The sequence below is a fragment of the Cherax quadricarinatus genome, chromosome 53 (genome assembly GCF_038502225.1).
Source record: "Cherax quadricarinatus isolate ZL_2023a chromosome 53, ASM3850222v1, whole genome shotgun sequence".
Lineage (NCBI taxonomy): Eukaryota > Metazoa > Arthropoda > Malacostraca > Decapoda > Parastacidae > Cherax > Cherax quadricarinatus.
The window spans coordinates 23,495,760-23,518,052 of NC_091344.1; the positions used below are offsets into that span (position 1 = coordinate 23,495,760).

A 22,293-nucleotide genomic window follows, 5' to 3' on the forward strand; every position below is an offset into this window, starting at 1 on the left:
ACTGTTGAAGAAAGTAGCAGCTCATGGCATTGGGGGAAAAGTGCTCTCGTGGATCGAATCATGGCTCACAGACAGGAAGCAGAGAGCGTCCATAAATGGGGTTAAATCCGAGTGGGGATCAGTAACAAATGGCGTTCCACAGGGATCAGTCTTGGGCCCGTTGTTGTTTATAATATATATCAATGATCTTGATGAAGGAATTACTAGTGATATGAGCAAATTCGCCGATGACACAAAGATAGTTAGGATAATTGATTCAAACGTAGATGTTAGGGAACTTCAGGAGGATTTAGACAAACTCTACTCTTGGTCAGAAAAGTGGCAGATGCAGTTCAATGTAGATAAATGCAAGGTTCTGAAGCTCGGGAGTGTCCATAACCCTAGCACTTATAAGTTAAATAATGTAGAACTTAGCCATACAGATTGCGAAAAGGACTTGGGGGTTATGGTAAGCAGCAACCTTAAACCAAGACAGCAATGCCTAAGCGTACGTAATAAGGCAAATAGATTACTGGGATTTATATCAAGAAGTGTAAGCAACAGAAGTCCAGAGGTCATACTGCAGCTTTATACATCATTAGTAAGGCCTCACCTAGATTATGCAGCTCAATTCTGGTTGATAGAAGCAGAAGATACTTGAAGTCTTCAAGTATCTTCTGCTTCTATCAACTTTTCTGTACTCGACTGAAGAAGCCTACTGTGTAGGCGAAACGTTTCGAAATAAAGATACCTAACTGTTGCATATGTGTCTTACCTAACAACCTGTCGGTATTTTATACCATTTTAATGTTCAATCTGTCAGACACTGCAACACAAGGGTATCTTGGTACAGACCTGCAATCAACTTCGACAACCTCCACTAGTGAGAGCGGCTGGATTTGAGAGGGACCTGACCTCTCAACATCTGAGTTCTTACCTCTTCTAGTGGCCTACGTCTCACCTCTTGGCGCTATATAAGGCTCCATCCTGTCACTTCATCTCCATATTGTTTCATACTATGGAACAATGCTCTTCTCCAGACTGAGGGACTGACCACCTCAAAACTTTAAGGGTGATGGACTGATTACATCGTCTTCAAGTATCTTCTGCTTCTATCAACTTTTCTGTACTCGACTGAAGAAGCCTACTGTGTAGGCGAAACGTTTCGAAATAAAGTTACCTAACTGTTGCATATGTGTCTTACCTAACAGTAGTAGCAGTTGCTGTTGTAGCAGCAGCAGCAGCAGCAACAGCAGCAGCAGCAGCAGCAGCAGCAGCAGCAGCAGCAGCAGCAGCAGCAGCAGCAGCAGCAGCAACAGCAGCAGCAGCAGCAGCATCATCATCATCAGCAGCAGCAGCGACTCCTTACTAAACGTCCTGGTTACTGATAGGCATAATACATAACAAGATAAGAGTGAAGGAACACTGCAGAAGGTCTACTGGCCCTTACTAGGCAAATCCTTCCCAAATCCACCGTTTCTCAAGGCTACTCAAGGTTGTACCGGTGATGAACTTAACGTGTAAGTTCCCAAGGAGTTAGTCCCAAGTCGTCCACACAGCGCTACAATATTATAATGTGTGGAAAAAGACACTTATGTACAGTTCAGGACATTTATTAAAGGAAACGTTTCGCCACGAGTGACTTCTTCAGTCCTAATACAGAGAAAACTAAGATTAGGACTGAAGAAGCCACTCGTGGCGAAACGTTTCCTTTAATAAATGTCCTGAACTGTACATAAGTGTCTTTTTCCACATCTTGTCTGTATCACCATACCATTTCCTCATTATAATCTGTGTTCTTGTGAAACTTTGTCTTCAATACGACCTATCAGTATTCATACAACATTTATTAACAGAGACGTAAAGAGTTACCTGGGTGTTATTGGACTGTCGTGGGTGGCATCCCGGGGGAGGGCCTCAGAGCACAAAAGGAAATCAGCCAGAGTACTAGATTATCTTGGATTATACTGGATAATTAATCTTCCAGCGTTTTCCTTCACCACCTTATTCTTCACTAGTAACATTCCAGCACTGTAATTTTGATATATCACTGCAAATGGGCGACTCAAGTTAAAAGGTCAGATATCATCGTCAGATGAGCCAGTAAAATATTTACACTGCTGGAAGCGTGTGTGTGTGTGTATTCTTTTGGCCGGAGACGCTAGAGACACCTCATAATTTATAGATTGGATATGTTCTGGAGTCAGAAGTCACAAAAAGAAGAAGAGAATATTTAACATTTCAGTAAACCACGGAACGTATGGGGTTCGAACCCATGGTGATTAAGTCGCAAAACTTATGCACTGGCCTGGAGTTTCACGACTCACTCACCATGAGTTCAAACCCCACCCGTTACGTGGTTTGTTTACAATCGTGTCATTACGATTTCATGAGTCAACAGTAACTAATCCTTATCTCCTCTACTTGGACTCTATGTCAGAACTCTTCTAAATTACTTAGGAAAGACAGTTCCATCACTGCCAGTGTCGCCTCTGCCACTAACATGGCCATTATTAGGTCTAAGAAGGTTGATGTCAGCGGAAAAGAGACTTCAAGCATCTCTACACCAGCCCTCGTAGTGGTTTTAATAAAATATACGTAACAAGAAACAGCTAGGGATCTGTCGTTACATGTCAGTGCAGATGAGGCCTGGTCTCAGACCGGGCAATGGGGGCGTTGGCCCCCGAAATCCTCTCCAGGTATACTCCAGGTATACAGAAAATACAGCTCCCTCATTAGGCTTCTAATAACACTGAAGACTTTAATGAGATCTCAGAAACTGGAAGTACTTCCTCTTTGGATTGTAAAGGACCTTTCTAGTATTGGCCAGCAGGCATGCTGCAGTGTTCCTCCTTTCTTATGTTCTTATAAGAGAGAGCAATAAGCCCCGGTATCCTTGAAGATGGATAATTAAATGGGACACAGATGTGCATGTTACACCAACATCAACGTAAAGTCCTATATTTTAATTCATACAGTGGTACTGCGTAGTAGTGCCACGGCTTCAGACCACATAGATTGGTCTAGGACGGAAATGGTTATCCGAGACAGGAACGGAAAAATAGTTCTGGAATCTGCGAGCATTCATACCTTAGACACCATCGGCCAGAACCATGGAAGTTGCCAGCTGTTGTGAGTCACGGCTCACACGCTCCACAGCACACATCACTCTCCTCACCTGACATGGGTTCTCACTTCACGACTCCTCGTCACCTTCTCTCCTCACAATTCATATCCTACGTTTACCAAGTACTCCACACAAACTTGTAAAGGATAGTGTTGTAACTAAACGTTTCTTTAATGAACGTTTTACAAGCTCCCATAGTGTGCTTTTATTCCCACAGGCACCTTGATAACTCTGTACTAGATATGTTTGTCAGTACCCTTGACAACCCCAAGGGTATCTGCCCTGATATTCCCTGCTGTCAGTGCCAAACTATATTGAAAGCCCCTGGTTACGCAGAGCATTTCCCGCAACTTAGGTTAATTTTGTCTACAGGATGCGACACACGCCAGTCGACTAACTCCCAGGTACCCACTTGCTGCTAGGTGAATAGGGGCAGCAGGTGTCTTAAGAAAACACGCCCCAATGTTTCCACCCGCACCGGAGATCGAACCACGGACACTCAATGTGTGAGCAATCCCAGATTAACCTCTCCTTCAACAGGGGTGGTGAGCAATCCAAGAGCGACCGTCTACCCTGGAAGCCTCGTGGTCCAAGACCTGCCCTCCACCGTTGCTTCCCTCCCAAAGAACTCCAGGTGAGTCATCGAAGTCAGCTAGAGACTTCGACTTGCACCTTTTCTTATTTCTGGGGAAAACCTCACTACGAAAGTAGCATGCCCGTCTCACTCTTCGGCGGACGGAGGATCGAGCCTCTTGAAAAACCCGCACAAGGACACAGCCTTCCAGTTTACACTATTTAAAGCAAACTAGAAGGCACTAACAATAACCCCTCGATCTCAAGGTGACATCCAGTACGTCAAGCCTCAAGGAGTAGTATCAGTTACCCTTCATGGTGGGTGAAGAGTTCTTGATCTTAGGAGTCGAAGCTGCCTCCTCTTCCTTGGATCAAATCCTATTGCTTCCTATTTCCCCGGACACTGTACCGTCTACTTGTGTTGATAGATTTCCCAAGTACACAATAATTATTATTATTATTATTATTATTATTATTATTATTATTATTATTATTATTATTATTATTATTATTATTATTATTATTATTATTATTAGTAGTAGTAGTAGTAGTAGTAGTAGTAGTAGTAGTAGTAGTAGTAGTTTCTACTTCCATCTTACATCAAAACATTCTTTAAAACACAACAAATCAGAAGCTGAGAGAAGAATCTCTAGACGATGTTTCGCCCCGTCTTGTACCATTGCATGTATTTCTTGGGAGTTATTTCACCCACGGTACTGTGACACTCAGTGTCCAGATGAACTGTCCAAAACAGTGCTTGAGCAGACCCGTGCCAGGACCCCGGTCTTGGCGAACATTATACATACAAACGTAACACTCAGTGTATACCTGCTGCAGCATATCGCAGCTCCTGATTGGCAGACAATCAGATTTGATCCATGAAGAAAGGCGGTGCACTGGGGAGGGAATGATGGAAGTTGATCACGATCCTTTGAAGGATTAAATGTGAGCTAGCATCAAATATGAGCTAGCATCAAATATTTCAATGTCTCTCAATGTCAACACTTTCTCTCTCTCTGTCTTTCTCTGGCAGTTTCCGGTGGAAGTGTGTGCGCCAGCAGGTACACAAGTACCCGAAGACACTCGCGGATGTGCAAGAAAGTGTGGGTTCCTTGCAGGATCTAGACAAAACTATGGAATCCTTGCAGAAGCTGGAGGGAAGCGTTGGGTCCTTGAAGGAGGTGAAAGGAGGTGTGGCTTCCTTGCTGGACGTCCAGTCATACGCACGTCTGCTGGCAGATGGTCGAGCCTTCCTGAACGGCAGACATATGGTGGTGGCCACAATAGAAGTGAGTCTTTGACGGTCTTTCCTTTATTCTCTCTCTCAGGCACTCCATGTTCAGTCTATCAGCCTCTCATAACAACAACAACAATAATAATAATAACAATAATCAACATAATTTACATCTTTACCAGGTTGTTCTCACCAGATTATCTTCACTGTTCTCACCAGATTATTTTCACTGTTCTCACCAGACTATCTTCACTGTTCTCACCAGATTATCTTCACTGTTCTCACCAGACTATCTTCACTGTTCTCACCAGACTATCTTCACTGTTCTCACCAGTCTATCTTCACTATTCTTACCAGACTATCTTCACTGTTCTTACCAGATTATCTTCACTGTTCTTATCAGACTATCTTCACTGTTTTTACCAGACTGTTGACACGTAGTTCTTCCTTCTGTCACAGCGTCCACCATTCATTACACTGACGATGGTTGGCCAGGATATCACGGAGGCCAAGGGATTCTGCATGGAGATGCTCCAGGAGATGGCTAAGAGGTTCAACTTCACGTAAGTTCTGTCCAGAGGTTCACCAGGCGTCAGAACCTCAAAGGTACTGCCTCTCATCGTTCTTACACGTTCTCTTTAATGCAAGAATACCAGCGCCATATTGGTTAGGTTAGGTTTGGATTGTTAAGTTTGTTTTGGGTAAGGTAGGTTAGGTTAAGTGAGGTTAGGTTAAGTGAGGTTAGGTTAAGTTAGGTTTGTTTTGGGTAAGTTAGGTTAGGTTAAGTTAGGTTAGGTTAGGTTAGGTAAGGTTACGTTAATCTTATTGATAACGTAGCCGAGAAACGTTAATAAAGACTTCCACTGATGCAGTGGTTACCTTTATCAGTGACAACGTTTCGCCCACACAGTGGGCTTTAAAAACATAAGAATTTTTAGAAAGGATGAATTAAAACATTTCGATTTCAAAACAACAAAAAAAGAATTTAAGAACTTCAGGATAAGAATAAAAATAACGATTAAAAATAAGGATTAGAAAATAAAGTTTAATAACTGATGATAATAAAACTGAAAATATAAAAAAATGATAAGCCTTTGTGATATTATCATTATTATTATTATTATTATTATTATTATTATTATTATTAAAGCCAGTATATTCGAATACTTAAGGTATTACAACAGAAGTACTCATAATGGTAACTTTCTGCCTCCTACATGTACTTCAGGTACCTAACTGATTCCTTCAGGTACTCTCCTTCCCTCTACAGGGCTCCTCATTCCTCCTTCAGGTACAAGATGGTAGTGTCTTACGACGGAAAATGGGGAGTAGCAATGCCAAACGGAACATACGATGGCTTGGTGGGCATGGTACAACGCAAGGTGAGGCATGATACAACGCAAAGTGAGGCATGGTACAGTGCAAGGTGAGGGATGGTACAACGCAAGGTGAGGCATGGTACGGTGCAAGGTGAGGCATTACAATGAAAGGTGAGGCATGGTACAACGCAAGGTGAGGCATGGTACAATGCAAGGTGAGGCATGGTATGGCACAAGGTGAGGCATGGTACGGTGCAAGGTGAGGCATTACAATGAAAGGTGAGGCATGGTACAACGCAAGGTGAGGCATGGTACAATGCAAGGTGAGGCATGGCACAATGCAAGGTGAGGCATAGTACAACGCAAGGTGAGGCATGGTACAACGCAAGGTGAGTCATGGTACAATGCAAGGTGAGGCATAGTACAACGCAAGGTGAGGCATGGTACAACGCAAGGTGAGGACTGGTACAACGCAATGTGAGGCATGGTACAACGCAAGGTGAGGCATGGTACAATGCAAGGTGAGGCATAGTACAACACAAGGTGAGGTATGGTGCAACGCAAGGCGAGGCATGGTACAACGCAAGGTGAGGCATGGTACAACGCAAGGTGAGGCATGGTACAACGCAAGGTGAGGCATGATATAACGCAAGGTGAGGCATGGTACAACGCAAGGTAAGGCATGGTACAACGCAAGGTGAGGCATGATACAATGACAGGTAGGTATGGTACAATGACAGGTGAGGTATGGTACAATGACAGGCGAGGTATCGTACAATGACAGGAGACAGACTTAGCATTAGACCTGTGTAACACTATCTGAAGTATAGATTAATGCAGCTTCTAGGCATTTACGTCTGCAGGTGTCTGGTTTCAGAATAACTAAGAGGGCGTATCCCTGCCTGTCACGCGGGAGACCGGGGTTCGAGTCCCCGCAGGGAGGACAATGTTTAGGGTGACACTGTGGCCTGGCCGGCAAAGCTCTCGCTTTGCACACGGAGGGCCCGGGTTCGATTCCTGGCGGGGTAGAAACATTTCGACGCGTTTCCTTGCACCTGTTGTCCTGTTCACCGAGCAGCAAATAGGTACCTGGATGTTAGTCGACTGGTGTGAGTCGCATCCTGGGGGACAAGATTGAGGACCACAATGGAAATAAAACAGACAGTTCTCGATGACTCACTAACTTTCTTGGGTTATCATGGGTGGCTAACCCTCCGGGGTTAAAAATCCTAACGAAATCATCTTAACGGTCATTTCGTTCCATTAAGTGGCCGAAGGCGTTCCAGTGTTATATACTTGAATTATTCAGGCCGTCGCATTTTCACACCTAGATGCGTTCATTCAGACGTGTCTCTAGGTTTGTGGCTGTTTTTCCCCAATATATACCTCACCTCAGTCTCCTGTCGGGATGATGCAAAGCCCCGTGTTTACTAGTTTAAGATTCATCTTGATCCTGGTCACATATCTGATGGATACCTTGTCTAAGGAGACTCTGGTGTTGACTTCTAATTCTAACATTACTTCTAGTAATAGCTTTACTCCGCCACCACCACCATTACTACTACTACTATTATTACTACTGTTGCTATTCTTATTACGTTCCGTTTCCTGCATCTTCATTCCCTTTATGTACTTTCTGTGTCTCTGTGCTGTTTATACAGGCTTGACAAAGCTCCTGAAGAGAGTAATATTGAGGTAATAAACGTCTCATTAATTTTGCTTGTGCCCATTTATCTAATAAGCTTTCTCTAGTCTTATTCTTTACATGAACTTGGAAACAAAACGTTTCTACAATAAAGGCACTCAAGTGTTGCACATGTGTCTCATGCCAGAGACCCTAAGAGACGTAGGGTCTCTGGCCTCAGTTTGTCGATATTTTGAGGCTGGTCTCACTTTGCTGCTGTGTTTCAGATGGTGGACTTCGCCGTCAATGGCTTCACCATCACCCAGGCCAGGGAGACTGTGATAGACTTCACTCACGAGTTCTACGAGGAGCCTTCCACCATTCTTCTGCCTTCTTCCAAGGAACACGACAACTTCCTCGCCTTCCTGGAGCCCTTCTCCTGGCAGGTAAATTTTGGACTGACTGACGGAGTCTTCAACACACCTTTCATTGAGTCAGACGTGTGGATTTGGTCTTTCATTTAAATGTATAGATATCTTGGAAGGTGCTTTCTCTCTTGGCATCATCTCTTCTGCTTCATCTTTTCATTCTTCTTCTTGTTTCTGAAGACTATTTCCTTTCCCTCCGTTGTTTATGATGTTTATTTTGTGTTTTCTCTTCTTTATGGCCCTGTCTTCTTTTTCCTCTGGTCGCAGCCTATGCTTCTATATAGTTCATAAACCTGCTTCCTTTTTACTGCCTCCTTTCTCCCGTTTTCTTACACTTTTTTCTTGTTTTTCAGTTATATACACTTGCAGATCTGATTAATTTAAACATAATATAATTTGACGGAAAAGAGGTCACACAATCAGCACTGAAAGTAACCATAACAAATCATGTAAATTGTAATGGAAAATAACATCACATTTCGGTCTCTCCCGGACAGGATGATGGTTTAAGGCGAGCCGAAACTCACAATTTTCATTTCTGTTTAGTGGTTTTGTTGAAACACTTTAAATAATGTTGCAAACGTGTCTAACTTATGTTTATGTTAGCAATAAACTGCCAGATGCAACATTACTGAAACTAATATCGTGAGTAGCTTTAATAATACAATGGGGCAAATTTATCAGCGCGAATGGTTGGGTTCGAGTTAGACCTGCCTAGCATGTGATAAATGGTTTTGAAAACAGACAGGTTAAAGATTGAGACACTTATGCAACATATACGAATCTTTACTGAAGCAACGTTTCTCCCCACAGTGGCTTCATCAGTCCATACACAGCAGACAGGTGTTAGATTCCCATACATTGCATAAGTGTCTCAATCTTCAACTTGTTGGTTTTCAAAACCATTCATCACATCTGTCAGACACTGTAACATCATGGGATCTTGATACAAGGAATTCTTCAACACTTGTCCAACCTTTGGACGAAGACTTACTTACACTAGTGGATGGTTCCTCTGTGATCCCGCCTCCTGCTAAGACTCTCCCGAGTACAGTATATAAGTCACTTCTCCGACCATATGCTGTATTTTCTACAAGATTGATGGACTGAACACATCGGTTCCTGGCTGAGGGACTGATTACCTCAAACTCCTCCTCTCCTTACACCCTTCTACTTTGTATTGGACCGATGAAGCTACTATGCGGCGAAATGTTTCTTCAATAAAGTTTCCCCTATGTTGCATAAGTGTCTCAATCTGCCTAGCATGAGCCAGTAGTTCTTCAGTGCTCCTCTGTTCTCCCCAGAGACTGTTATAACCCTCAAGGGTTTAACATTTTCCAATGAATTATAAAGTTAATCTTCTATTTGTTTCTGTCCTTACGGTGGAAAGGTGTGGATTGGGATCGTGGGTAGTATCCTGCTGGTGGGTCCGTGCCTGTGGATGCTGGCTAACGTAGGAAAGCTGCCTGTGCTGTACCCGCACTCCATGAACGGGCCTCCGTACCCGATCCACAAATACGTGTGGGAGTGTGCCATCAGCCTCGTAATGCAGAGTGAGTCCCATAGCTGTAGCTTCACCCCTTCCTAGGTGGTGGGATAATGAAAATCCTGCATGTTTTGGAAGTTTTGTTACCTCTTCTGGAGGGTAGGTTGAGTCTGTTGATGAATAAGATATGTCCAACACTTGGATATCTCTATGCCGAAAGGTGTCGTCTAATCAGTAGGTTTCTTCAGTCGAATACAAATGTGACATGTCTTATTCATCAGCTTGTCGGGTAATACGCACCAATTAAGAAAACGTTGATTCGTTGCCTCAGGTCAGTTACAAACATTCCCATACCCAGCGACATTTCAGTAACTTGTTTACGATCTATTTCTCTCATTACTCCTCATGATAAGCGTCATTAATGATAATGGAAGTGTGAAATCTTCTGCCAAGTAGTATTACTGAATCCAATTCTTTGGCAAGCCTCCAGGGTCGTCTGGATGGAGTGACTGGTACTCAAGATGGACTCACGAGGGGCCGTTCCTGCCTAACTAATTTACTAACGTTCTTCAGTAAAGCTTTTGAAGCTCTTGATGATAAAGAATTTGATATTGTTTATTTGGATTTTAGTAAGGCTTTTGGGTGGTGAGTTTGACCTTTTGATTCTGGGCCAATAGGCTTTCTTTAGTACCTCCTGTTCCAGGATGTTCGTGTGAGTTGCTTCTAGTCCTCATCTAAACCTATAACCAAGAGATGAAACCGCGTTTGCACTACTAACAAAAAGCATTTTCAGATCCCATATCTTAATTATTAGCTTTAAAGGTAGATTAGATGGAAACGAATGAGATCAAAGAACAAAGAGGCACAATACCGTGACTTGAACAATATACAAATAACTCACACATGGGAGAGAGGAGCTTAAGTAGACGTTATAAGCTTCTCTCTCCTGTGTGCATTTGTGTATGAGTGAGAATGGTTGTACGAGTCCTGATAATAAAGAGATATACACAAATGTATCATAATTTGTTCCTTTATTCACTACGTTTCTCCCATACAGTGAGCTTTATAAAGTCCACCGTGAGCGCTAAATTTATCAGTCTTCAAAAGATTGATAGACTGATTACGTCGACTCCAGGTTAAGGGACTGATTACCTCAAACTCCTTCTGATCTTCACCCATTCTTTGTATTGGACTGATGAAGCCACTGTGTGACGAAACATTTCCACAATACAGATACCCAAGTGTTGTACAGGTGTCTATTTTATCATCTTGTCAGTTTTATGAACCATTTATTGTGTCGTGCAGATGTGATGTAGTTCAGCTGGGCTTGTGAGGTCTCTGGGGAGACCTAATTTAACCAATTATATGGTCACACCTTGCCTTGGCAAACGTCTGTCAGCCACGCCTTTTCGGCTTAAGACTGAGGTCGTTTGTTCTGGACGGCGTCAGACCTCGGCGTCAGATCAACACCACGTGTGCACATCTCATTGTGGGGGTGATCTCGGGACAATAAAAGCCAAAGGAACAGCTGAGTAGGGAGATTCGTGCAGAGCTCTGGCCTGGGTGCAGAGCTCTGAGCAGAGAGACTTCGAGCTGAGTTGCTGCTGGGGTGCAGGGCTCGGGAGAAGGCTGCTGAAGTCTCTGGAGGAGACTGTTGGAGACATTGGGCAGAGTACTGGCTTGGAGCAGTACTCGTGCTGTGTAGGTCATGGGACCTGTGGCTTAGTTCCTGTGACGAACTGTCCTCTGAACCATATTGTAAGTTATATTCATTTTCGTCAAGTTGATTGTATTCCCTGTCTCACTGCTTACGTGTACCACCCCATTTATCTAAACCCCAATAATGTTTTCCTGTTCCCAAATATATTATTGTACAAGGACTTAATAAACTGTGTTTGAGTAGAATAGTAATATTCACTGTCCCCGTTACTGTATTTCTATTTCTTATATTTTATTATGTTTATATATGAGTGAAGAGTGGGCGAGGCATATGTTAGTGAGTAGTGTAGAGTAAATGAGAGTCTCGTGGTCGTCACCACTGACCTGTCATTACCTACCTACGCCACGCGTCACTCGACTCACCTCTCCTGCCTTTTCCCTGCCTACTGACTCCCTTACTCCCATAAACCCCAATTATCATTTCGTTCCATTACCCCCTTACATGACAGACGGCCGCATGCGGCAGACAGAGCCGGTGCGGCTGCTGTATGGAGTATGGTGCATCTTCTCGGTCGTCGTCATCTACGCCTACACCAGCACGCTGATCGCCTTCCTAACAGTACCTCGTAAGACCAACCTTATCAATTCTCTGGAAGAACTGGCTAACCAGGACAAGGTACTCTGGACTTACAGGATCAGTACATCACACGACGCCCTCTTCTCGGTGCGTGTACTAACTGTTTGTACTTGCTAATAGATTATGTTCCAGCAAAGCTAAAAGCCTGACTGATTACCTCAGACTACCTTTCCGCTTTGCCTGCCGTCTCCTTGCATTCAACTGATGAAGTCCGCAGCACAGGCCAATAATTTCGTCAATAAAGATACCAAGTGTTGCACACGCGTCTTACCCATCAACTAACAATAGGAAATCAATGCTTCTAGTGTATAATCAGGACAATCAGTATCCTGGTACCTATTTACAGCTAGGTGAACAGGGGCAGCAGTTGTAAGAAAGCTTCCTAAAACGTCTCGATTGGCACAAATTAATCACTTGGCTACAAATCACCCGATTCTGAAAGCGTCTCGCTCAGAATTAAAAAAAAAAATTACTCGCATAGTATATATTTTTTTTTAAATTTTTGACTGCTTGGTAAAACGAAGTTTTCAACTGCCTCGTTGTAGATTTCTTAATTAAACTACAAAAACTTCACATGATTTTCCTTGCGTTGGTTTTGTAAAGTCTGCCTAAGCAGAGGCTGAGCCGCGATTAGCAAACCTGGGGATTAAAAAATGAAGATTTTATCCGGATTATCAACACAAAGGATTAACATTTACGATTGGATTATTAATCCTCTTCCCCAGGATGTTTTGGATATGTTGCAATTCACTTCTACCATAACACACAGATGTTTGTTACCTTGGAGGGAACATTGGAAATTAGTTAACAAATCTAGCGCAACTCTTTCCCAAGGTTCGCTAGTAGTTGGATACACTTGGATTGGATTAGGACCATTAGCATTACCTTTATGTTGCATGCAGACACTACATTTCCTAACATACTCAGAAATATCAGTTGCCATTCGAGGCCAAAAGTATTTCAATCTGGCTTGTTTTACTGAACGATCCATACCAGGGTGTGCAACACCTGGTACATCGTGAACTAGCTGTAAGGCTACATTCACTAGTGACTGTGGAATTACTAACTGGTATACTCTTCTGCTAGGAGTACCCAACTCGGCTGTTCGATACAGTAATTCTTGGTTCATGAGAAAGTCACTGATGGGAGCTGGTGGCTTCACAGTCAGAATAAGATCTTCCTGGAGCAGGAATCGAATCACCAGAACACAAGGGATCGGTTCTTTCTTACTGGAGGAATGAACAAACTCGGTGGAGTGGATGACTCCCCCCGGTTGAAAAAAATTAACGCTATAACACGCAATATGAGCAAGGGAGAACGAATCTACTATCTCAAACTGCAAGCACAGGAGAAAAGAAATGAACATGGTGAACAATGCTGATATTCAATCTGAGTCGCACACAGTGACACGAGGTATCAGCAATAAAGAAACTACACTTACAAACTTTAACAACGTGGAAGTTACTCGAGAAATAACTTCTTACAATGCACTGATTACTGTCAACTAGGATGGGATCACAATCTGAAACACAAGGGACAACAACAACACTCAAGTGAGCACACTAACCACAGAAACGTCTTTCTGCACGGCTTGTGGCATCAGCAAGAGATGGCATAACTCGTTGCAAGTAAAGTTCTTCTCAAAGCGTCCCCTGGGAAGGAACGAATACTTGAACAAGTCGCCATCGCAAGGATAGTAGAGCACTATCATGCGTGCATGATATTGTGGCTGGAGTCCAGACAGGAGTGACAGTATTACTAGTGCCTGACCGCTCGGCTACGTTAATAAGTAATTCACGGATCTATAGGAACTTAATCTGAACTTCACATTTCGCAGCACTTTAACAAATCTCAGATACAAGCTGTGAGAACAAACACATTGCTCAAAGGCTAGGTATTGTCTTTCAGTGAGTAAGGGAATGTTGGTACTGTGGACTGAATCATATTGACTTTGACTGGCATGATACACTAAGTGAACATTCAAAAGTGACTGGGACATGATCTCAGGGAACTTACTCAAGGACATAAGGCAAAAATAATGAACAATAAAAATGATATAAAATTCTAGAATTGAAATGAAAAGATATACAACTAATTCTGCAGAATAATGTTTAAATACACTGCAAGAGGAATGAAAACTCAATTTAAAGGACTATTGGCAAAAATAAAAAAATTTACATTGAAATATACAAGTAAAAATATTACTGGAGACTGAATTAAATGCAAAATGAGCTGTCTTTACTCTTGCTAATAAAGAAATTAATTAATTAAAATTTTAAATCAATGTGAAAGTGTAAAATAAAATTACTAAATTGTAAACTGGGAAATTTTAAATATTTTCTAAGAATGCATAGACAAAATTAAAATATAATTCATAAGATATCAATAAAAGAAAATAATTCACTGCAGAACAAGTTCAAAAATAATTCACTTCAGAACAAGTGCAACAAAATAAGGTGTAGAAACAATCACTGCAGTAATAAAGTGTCACTGGGAAAACTCAGGTAAAATAATGAATTAAAATATGAAGACCAAAAAAATAAACTAATTGAACACTTTAACTCTTAATTGTAAATTAGACAAAACAATTTACTCAAACAGAGTAAGAAAAACACTTTACGTTAAAAGTAATTGAAATTGCATCAAGAGTGAATTTGTTCAAGAATTACAAAAAAAAATAAAACACAGGAACAAAACAGGGAATATAACACTTACAGTGACGGAGCACCCAACAGTATTAATTTATTCTTACAACAAATTCCTGCTGTGACTGATACAACAAAAATTTGCTGGCAAAAATAATGGTACACAGTCTGCGAAAAAATTAGAGAAATGAGACACTGTTGGCATACGAAAAAAATGACACACATAGAAATAAATGGAAAATGTGGTATACTGGGGTGAATATCACTGCATGAAATACAATGATATACTGAGAATACAACGCTGAAAGAATACAATAAAAAAAAATGAATCGCTTCACACAGAGTGACTGACTGGTACACTACACAATAATACTTACTACAGACGAGTAGCAAAATGAAAAACACAGAATAAAATAATATAAGATAAGTGAAAACACTGAAAAATATTGGAAAAATACTGAGTTAAAGAAATACTGCGTTTACACTGAAAAAAACACAAGGTTTAGAGTACACAAGCAATTTACTATAAATGTCTCACACTCGCAAATGTCTTTAAATGCAAGAAAAATGTCTAAGAAAATTATCACTGGAGTCTGGAGTAGTAGACTGGCGGTGAGTACTGGTGGTGGGGCGAAGATATTGTCCTGTGGGCGGGCGGTGCTTCCTCTTCCACTCGCACTGTTGTCGTGAAGAATGTGCTTTCTAGGCGAACTCACATAACTGGCTTTATCTCGTTGGCACCAGCTACAATCTCTTGACCAATTATGTGAGCCAAAACAGTACTAGGACCCGGTACAAGGGTGCAAACAACCACAAGTATATGGGTGGATGGCTGGTGGTGGTGGGAGAGTGGTGGGTATGACTCTCGCTGGGGTACTGCCGCGCACCCCGGGTGGTGGGAGAATGTGGTGGGGGGGACGCTGGGGGTCTGCCGCGCACCCCACTCACCCACGAAGATGGCTAACAACCCACTCTATGCCACAGGAATGGTAAAAAAAAACCACTCTTAGCATCCAACAGGGAGCACAAAGCGATATAAACAACACCTCAGAGGAGCTTGGCTTACTTCTTACTGCGTGGCTTACTTCTCTCTCTCAGCTGGGTTAGAAGCTGGGTTGGCTGACTGGCTTACCCCACGAGAATGGATGACTGGAAGACGGGTAACGATGCACAAAGCACGGAGGAGCAGTTGGATGACAGGAGACAGGCTGGATGATAGGCTGACTGGCGTTCACTTCCACAGTCTGGCTTACTGACTGGCTTAATTGCAAAATCCGGGTCAACCCCTCGGAGATTGAAGCAATTAGCACACGAACTAAGCCAGGAAGCTTGAAACGGCTGCAACAGGCTTGCAGGCAGTAGGTAGTGAGTGAGGGTATAAGCTGCTGGCTGGAGGGTGTGAGGGGAGGGCATTCACCTTTGACCCTGCCGGCTACTCACAACAGTCTTCAAACGCCTTGAATTACCCTTAAAAACGTAAATCCACGCTCCACGCCGCTGTCACCATTTATCATGTGGGAGTTCGATACGTGGATTAGGGTAGAAATACTCACGTAGGCTGTTATACGTATAATTACTGATATGTGGACAGAGCCCGCAGCCGTACCTATCTCCTTGGCTACACTCGTAAAACTGACTAGCCGGCTGGCCAGTACCCCGTAGTGGGTCTTTTGAATTAGTGTCAGCTCAGCACAATATGAAAGACCGTGACTCAAGACGGTTGGTCGTTGAGTCAACGGACAGGTTACTGGTAACTGGTTACTACTACTGAGACTGGTAACTGGTTACTACCACTGAGACCACACAATTTTCCCATAAATGTATTAAGTGGCTGTATAAGTGTCATTTCCACAACTTGATACCATATACCTGGTTCTAACCACTTTCACTTACAATTGGATCCTTCGGATTAGAACCATGAACCACGTAGCTGCTCTTTGAGCTGAATAACCTCACACGGGTTTAGCACCTTATAAATTTAACCAACGCGACAATACAGTGTTCTGTTTTTTAAAGTGAAGTTAAATAACTTTCATTATTATTATTATTATTATTATTATTATTATTATTATTATTATTATTATTATTATTATTATTATTATTATTATTATAATTATTATTATTAAAGCTAAGGGCTAAACCTGTTCGTTGACTTACAGAGTGCCGAGCCTCCAAGTACTTACTACAAGATTGGTCGTTTGTTGAAGAAACGACCTGACCTTTTGGCGCAGACTGACCGCCAGGGACTCGAAGCCGTGCTGACAAAACACATTGCCTTTATTAAGGTATGCACCTTATACCTGCTTGTCCTTATACCTCATATCTGTTGGTCCTTATATCCACTCGTCCTGCCCTTCCATAAATGGAGTTTACCTGGAGAGAGTTCCGGAGGTCAACGCCCCTGCAGCCCAGTCTGTGACCAGGCCTCCTGGTGGATCAGAGCCTGATCAACCAGGCTGTTACTGCTGGCTGCACGCAAACCAACGTACGAGCCACAGCCCGGCTGGTCAGGAACCGACTTTAGGTGCTTGTCCAGTGCCAGCTTGAAGACTGCCAGGGGTCTATTGGTAATCCCCCTTATGTATGCTGGGAGGCAGTTGAATAGTCTCGGGCCCCTGACACTTATTGTATGGTCTCTTAACGTGCTAGTGACACCCCTGCTTTTCATTGGGGGGATGTTGCATCGTCTGCCAAGTCTTTTGCTTTCGTAGTGAGTGATTTTCGTGTGCAAGTTCGGTACTAGTCCCTCTAGGATTTTCCAGGTGTATATAATCATGTATCTCTCCCGCCTGCGTTCCAGGGAATACAGGTTTAGGAACCTCAAGCGCTCCCAGTAATTGAGGTGTTTTATCTCCGTTATGCGCGCCGTGAAGGTTCTCTGTACATTTTCTGGGTCAGCAATTTCACCTGCCTTGAAAGGTGCTGCTAGTGTGCAGAAATATTCCAGCCTAGATAGAACAAGTGACCTGAAGAGTGTCATCATGGGCTTGGCATCCCTAGTTTTGAAGGTTCTCATTATCCATCCTGTCATTTTTCTAGCAGATGCGATTGATACAATGTTATGATCCTTGAAGGTGAGATCCTCCGACATGATCACCCCCAGGTCTTTGACGTTGGTGTTTCGCTCTATTTTGTGGCCAGAATTTGTTTTGTACTCTGATGACGATTTAATTTCCTCGTGTTTGCCATATCTGAGTAAATGAAATTTCTCATCGTTAAACTTCATATTGTTTTCTGCAGCCCACTGAAAGATTTGGTTGATGTCCTCCTGGAGCCTTGCAGTGTCTGCAATGGAAGACACTGTCATGCAGATTCGGGTGTCATCTGCAAAGGAAGACAGGGTGCTGTAGCTGACATCCTTGTCTATGTCAGATATGAGGATGAGGAACAAGATGGGAGCAAGTACTGTGCCTTGTGGATCAGAGCTTTTCACCGTAGCTGCCTCGGACTTTACTCTGTTGACTACTACTCTCTGTGTTCTGTTAATGAGGAAATTATAGATCAATCGACCGACTTTTCCCGTTATTCCTTTAGCACGCATTTTGTGCGCTATTACGCCATGGTCACACTTGTCGAAGGCTTTTGCAAAGTCTGTATATATTACATCTGCATTCCTTTTGTCTTCTAGTGCATCTAGGACCTTGTCGTAGTGATCCAATAGTTGAGACAGACAGGAGCGACCTGTTCTAAACCCATGTTGCCCTGGGTTGTGTAATTGATGGGTTTCTAGATTGGTGGTGATCTTGCTTCTTAGGACCCTTTCAAAGATTTTTATGATATGGGATGTTAGTGCTATCGGTCTGTAGTTCTTTGCTGTTGCTTTTCTGCCCCCTTTGTGGAGTGGGGCTATGTCTGTTGTTTTTAGTAACTGCGGGACGACCCCCGTGTCCATGCTCCCTCTCCATAGGATGGTAAAAGCTCGTGATAGGGGCTTCTTGCAGTTCTTGATGAACACGGAGTTCCATGAGTCTGGCCCTGGGGCAGAGTGCTTGGGCATGTCATTTATCGCCTGTTCGAAGTCATTTGGCGTCAGGATAACATCAGATAGGCTTGTGTTTACCAAATTCTGTGGCTCTCTCATAAAAAATTAATTTTGATCTTCGACTCTCAGTCTGGTTAGCAGCTTGCTAAAAACTGAGTCATATTGGGACTTGAGTAGCTCACTCATTTCCTTGATGTCATCTATGTAGGACCCATCTTGCTTAAGTAGGGGCCCAATACTGGACGTTGTTCTCGACTTTGATTTGGCATAGGAGAAGAAATACTTTGGGTTTCTTTCGATTTCATTTATGGCTTTTAGTTCTTCCCGCGATTCCTGACTCCTATAAGATTCCTTTAGCTTAAGTTCGATGCTTGCTATTTCTCTGACCAGTGTCTCCCTACGCCTTTCAGATATATTGACCTCTTTTAGCCGCTCTGTTATTCTTTTCCGTCGCCTGTAAGGAGAGCGCCTGTCCCTTTCTATTTTACATCTACTCCTCCTTTTTCTTAGAGGAATAAGCCTTGTGCATACATCGAGCGCCACCGAGTTAATCTGTTGTAGGCATAAGTTGGGGTCTGTGTTGCTTAGTATATCTTCCCAGCTTATATCAGTTAGGATTTGGTTTACTTGGTCCCACTTTATGTTTTTGTTATTGAAGTTGAATTTGGTGCACACAAGTGACTCTGCAATGTACAGGCCAACCCATCCCCCCCTTTTTGCCTGTTCACTCTGTCGCATCTGTATAGGTTGCAACCTGGGATCCATATTTCGTTGTCCAAGTGATCCTTTATGTGGGTCTCAGTGAAAGCCACGAACATTGCCTTTGCCTTTGCCTCTGCAAGCAGTCCACGGATGAAAGGTATTTTGTTGTTTGTTGCTGGCTTTAGACCCTGTATATTTGCAAAGAAGAATGTCATCGGACTGGTGGTATTGTTGGTACTAAGGGGGGGGGGGGTTCCGGCATTAGTATCTGTATCTGTTGGTTTGGAGTGGAGGCCATCGACTGTGGTTCCACTCCAGGAATGACTGGATTTGATGTACGATTTCTGCCATTTCCTGCCAGTTTTTTTTTCTTCCTGGCACAAAAAAAACCTCTTCCTCTTGAGTGGCTGTGGCTACTCAGGTTTTCCCATGGCCTGGATGTTTTGTATCTTTTTGTCCCCTTTAGATGGTGTGCCTGGCAATTTAAGTTATAGCACAGTCTTTCCTGTACTGAAGAGGGACACATTTCAGGGTGAAAAAGCTTACAGGAAGGGAGTTTGCATTTTCCTGTTGTCATATGGGCACGGCATTTTCTAGGGTGGTCATAGTTGCACGTCCCATCTGTTTTTCCAGATTTCCCATGCCTGCAGATACCAAGTGCATACTATGTGGAACGTTTACCTTGATAAGACACATGTGCAGCAGTTAGGTATCTTTGTTCCTATTTTTTTGAACATGTGTCTTACTTATCAACTTGTCGGTATTGTATACCATTATCATCGCAACTTTTATATTGTCATCCTCGTGGTTTATTCCTCAGGTTCGACTCTCCCACACAATATTTTCACTATCACTACTTCTGTTTCTACCTCTCTTTGTCCCGTCCCTGTCTCCTTCACTTATATACACTGGCTTCCTTACTCTTTTGTGTCTGTGTGACTTTGTAAATGGTCCAAGTGGGACCAAAACGTCGTCGTAAGCTCCTCTGTCCTATGTGCGGGTTATTTGTGTCTCTCTGCTTCCCACTGTCCCTTACTGATTCTCCTCATCTACTGCCCTGGCTCTTTTTGTATCCTCTCTCCACGTATCTGATTCCTTTCCCTGCTCTTATTCTATCTTCTAGACAAACTGTGATGAATGAACTCCTTAGTAAACAAAAGATCTGACTAACAATATATTTGCGTATCCCTGCAACGTACACTAATAAATTCCAAAAAAAGCAAAGTTGCCGCCTCAAAAAACTTTTCCCTGACAAGGAAAAATCTTGGCTTGACTTCGCTATGGAGGAGGATTACCAGGCCACCAAGCAGTGTCGTCTGGCACAAGTCAATCAGTACTTCTTCAGCAGCGGCTTCGGCTGGATACTTCAGCAAAACTCAATATACCTCCAGCTCTTCAATGCCGAGTGAGTAGCCGGTCAGTGAAGAGTGAATGACAAGCATGTATAGTGGAAGATCCGACTGCAGTGAACTCTTTGTCGATGATATAAGGAAGTTCACTCTCAGACAGAAACGGTGCAAAAAGAGACTGTATACAGTGTCTGCCTACACTGCAATTCTCTCTCTCTCTCTCCGTGCGTGTGTGTGATTATATATATATATATATATATATATATATATATATATATATATATATATATATATATATATATATATATATATATATATATATATATATATATATATATATATATATATATATATATATATATATATATATATATATATATATAGGATAGCACTATGTAATGATCTGTGCTTAAAAAGAGTTACTGCCGAGTAACAGGAATTAGGTCACTTGTCTATTCCTTTCCTGCCAGTATTTGACTCGGGTCCTGTCAGTTGCTAAGTCAGTGGGTTACTTGTGCTCTACCTGGCTGGGTTATCCTTGCTTAATAACCCTAAGTATATCCTCTTCGTCTTTGTTTACCATCTCAACACGTTAAATTTTTCATTGGTTTTATTGCTTTATTATGCACCCCAGACCCATGCTGGCGGCGCTAGTCAAAAGATAACAGAGGCACATAATGGGTCCAGGAACTGGGCCCCGGTATTTCGAAAGCTTAATAAGTTATAATGTTAATGAACTATTTCATCAGGATTCTCAAAATGGCACAGTCCGGACTGTTCAACAAGTGGAGGCAGCAATACTGGCCCAGAGCCAACAAGTGTACAGCAGGGAGGGTGTCTGGTCCCTGGGCTCCCAAGCCTCTCCAGCTGAAGAACTTCGTTGGTCACTTCTTTATCCTGGGTGTGGGTGCCTGCCTGGCTCTCCTGATCCACCTCGCTGACACTGTAGTCTGGGGAAGGTTCTGGATCATCTCTGACCACCACCCTGACCACCACCCTGACCACCACTCAGACCACCACCCTGACCACCACGCTGGCCACCGCTCTGACCAGGGTATTACCGCAGTCGTTTTACTCACTACTAAAATTTATTGTATGATATGGCTCATGTCTTATGGAACATTATTGTTATATTTATGGGGAAGCACTAAATGCTTGGGAGGCACAAAGAATCGATCTAAGGAAGGGGATTAAAACCCCTCACTAGCATGAAAAAACCTTGAGGGGCCTGTTTTTCCTCTGATTTTAACCTCAATTACACATTACATTTAGTATTTTTCTTAATATAACTTCCAGAAAGTTCATCTGGCTATATAATTTCAAGCTAACATTTCATTATTTGGAACGACTTAATTCACACGAAATCATTATAAAACATTTACGAGTATTTTTAGTCTGAGAGTCAACTATAATTTGTGGTGACCACGACTGTGCAGTTTAAGTTCATAACAAATCTTATTATAAAGATAAAGAGTCAATATAAGTGAAGGTTATGTTGATAATGGTATAAAATACCGAGAAGTTGATGATTAAGACACCTGTACAACAG

At 42.5% G+C, this 22,293-nt stretch overlaps 1 protein-coding gene across 1 annotated transcript in view; it reads left to right on the forward strand.

The window, feature by feature from the left end:
• The window catches only part of LOC138854246 (glutamate receptor ionotropic, delta-2-like), a 29,592-nt gene that overhangs the window by 3,485 nt on the left and 3,814 nt on the right, over positions 1-22,293 (forward strand). The window contains exons 3-13 of the mRNA XM_070096264.1: positions 3,324-3,461; positions 3,647-3,740; positions 4,741-4,968; positions 5,373-5,476; positions 6,205-6,295; positions 8,144-8,302; positions 9,675-9,837; positions 11,939-12,153; positions 16,871-16,996; positions 20,652-20,800; positions 21,494-21,853. Of these exons, the coding sequence (XP_069952365.1) occupies positions 3,324-3,461; positions 3,647-3,740; positions 4,741-4,968; positions 5,373-5,476; positions 6,205-6,295; positions 8,144-8,302; positions 9,675-9,837; positions 11,939-12,153; positions 16,871-16,996; positions 20,652-20,800; positions 21,494-21,853 (1,827 nt within the window). The remainder of the gene's footprint in view (positions 1-3,323; positions 3,462-3,646; positions 3,741-4,740; positions 4,969-5,372; positions 5,477-6,204; positions 6,296-8,143; positions 8,303-9,674; positions 9,838-11,938; positions 12,154-16,870; positions 16,997-20,651; positions 20,801-21,493; positions 21,854-22,293) is intronic.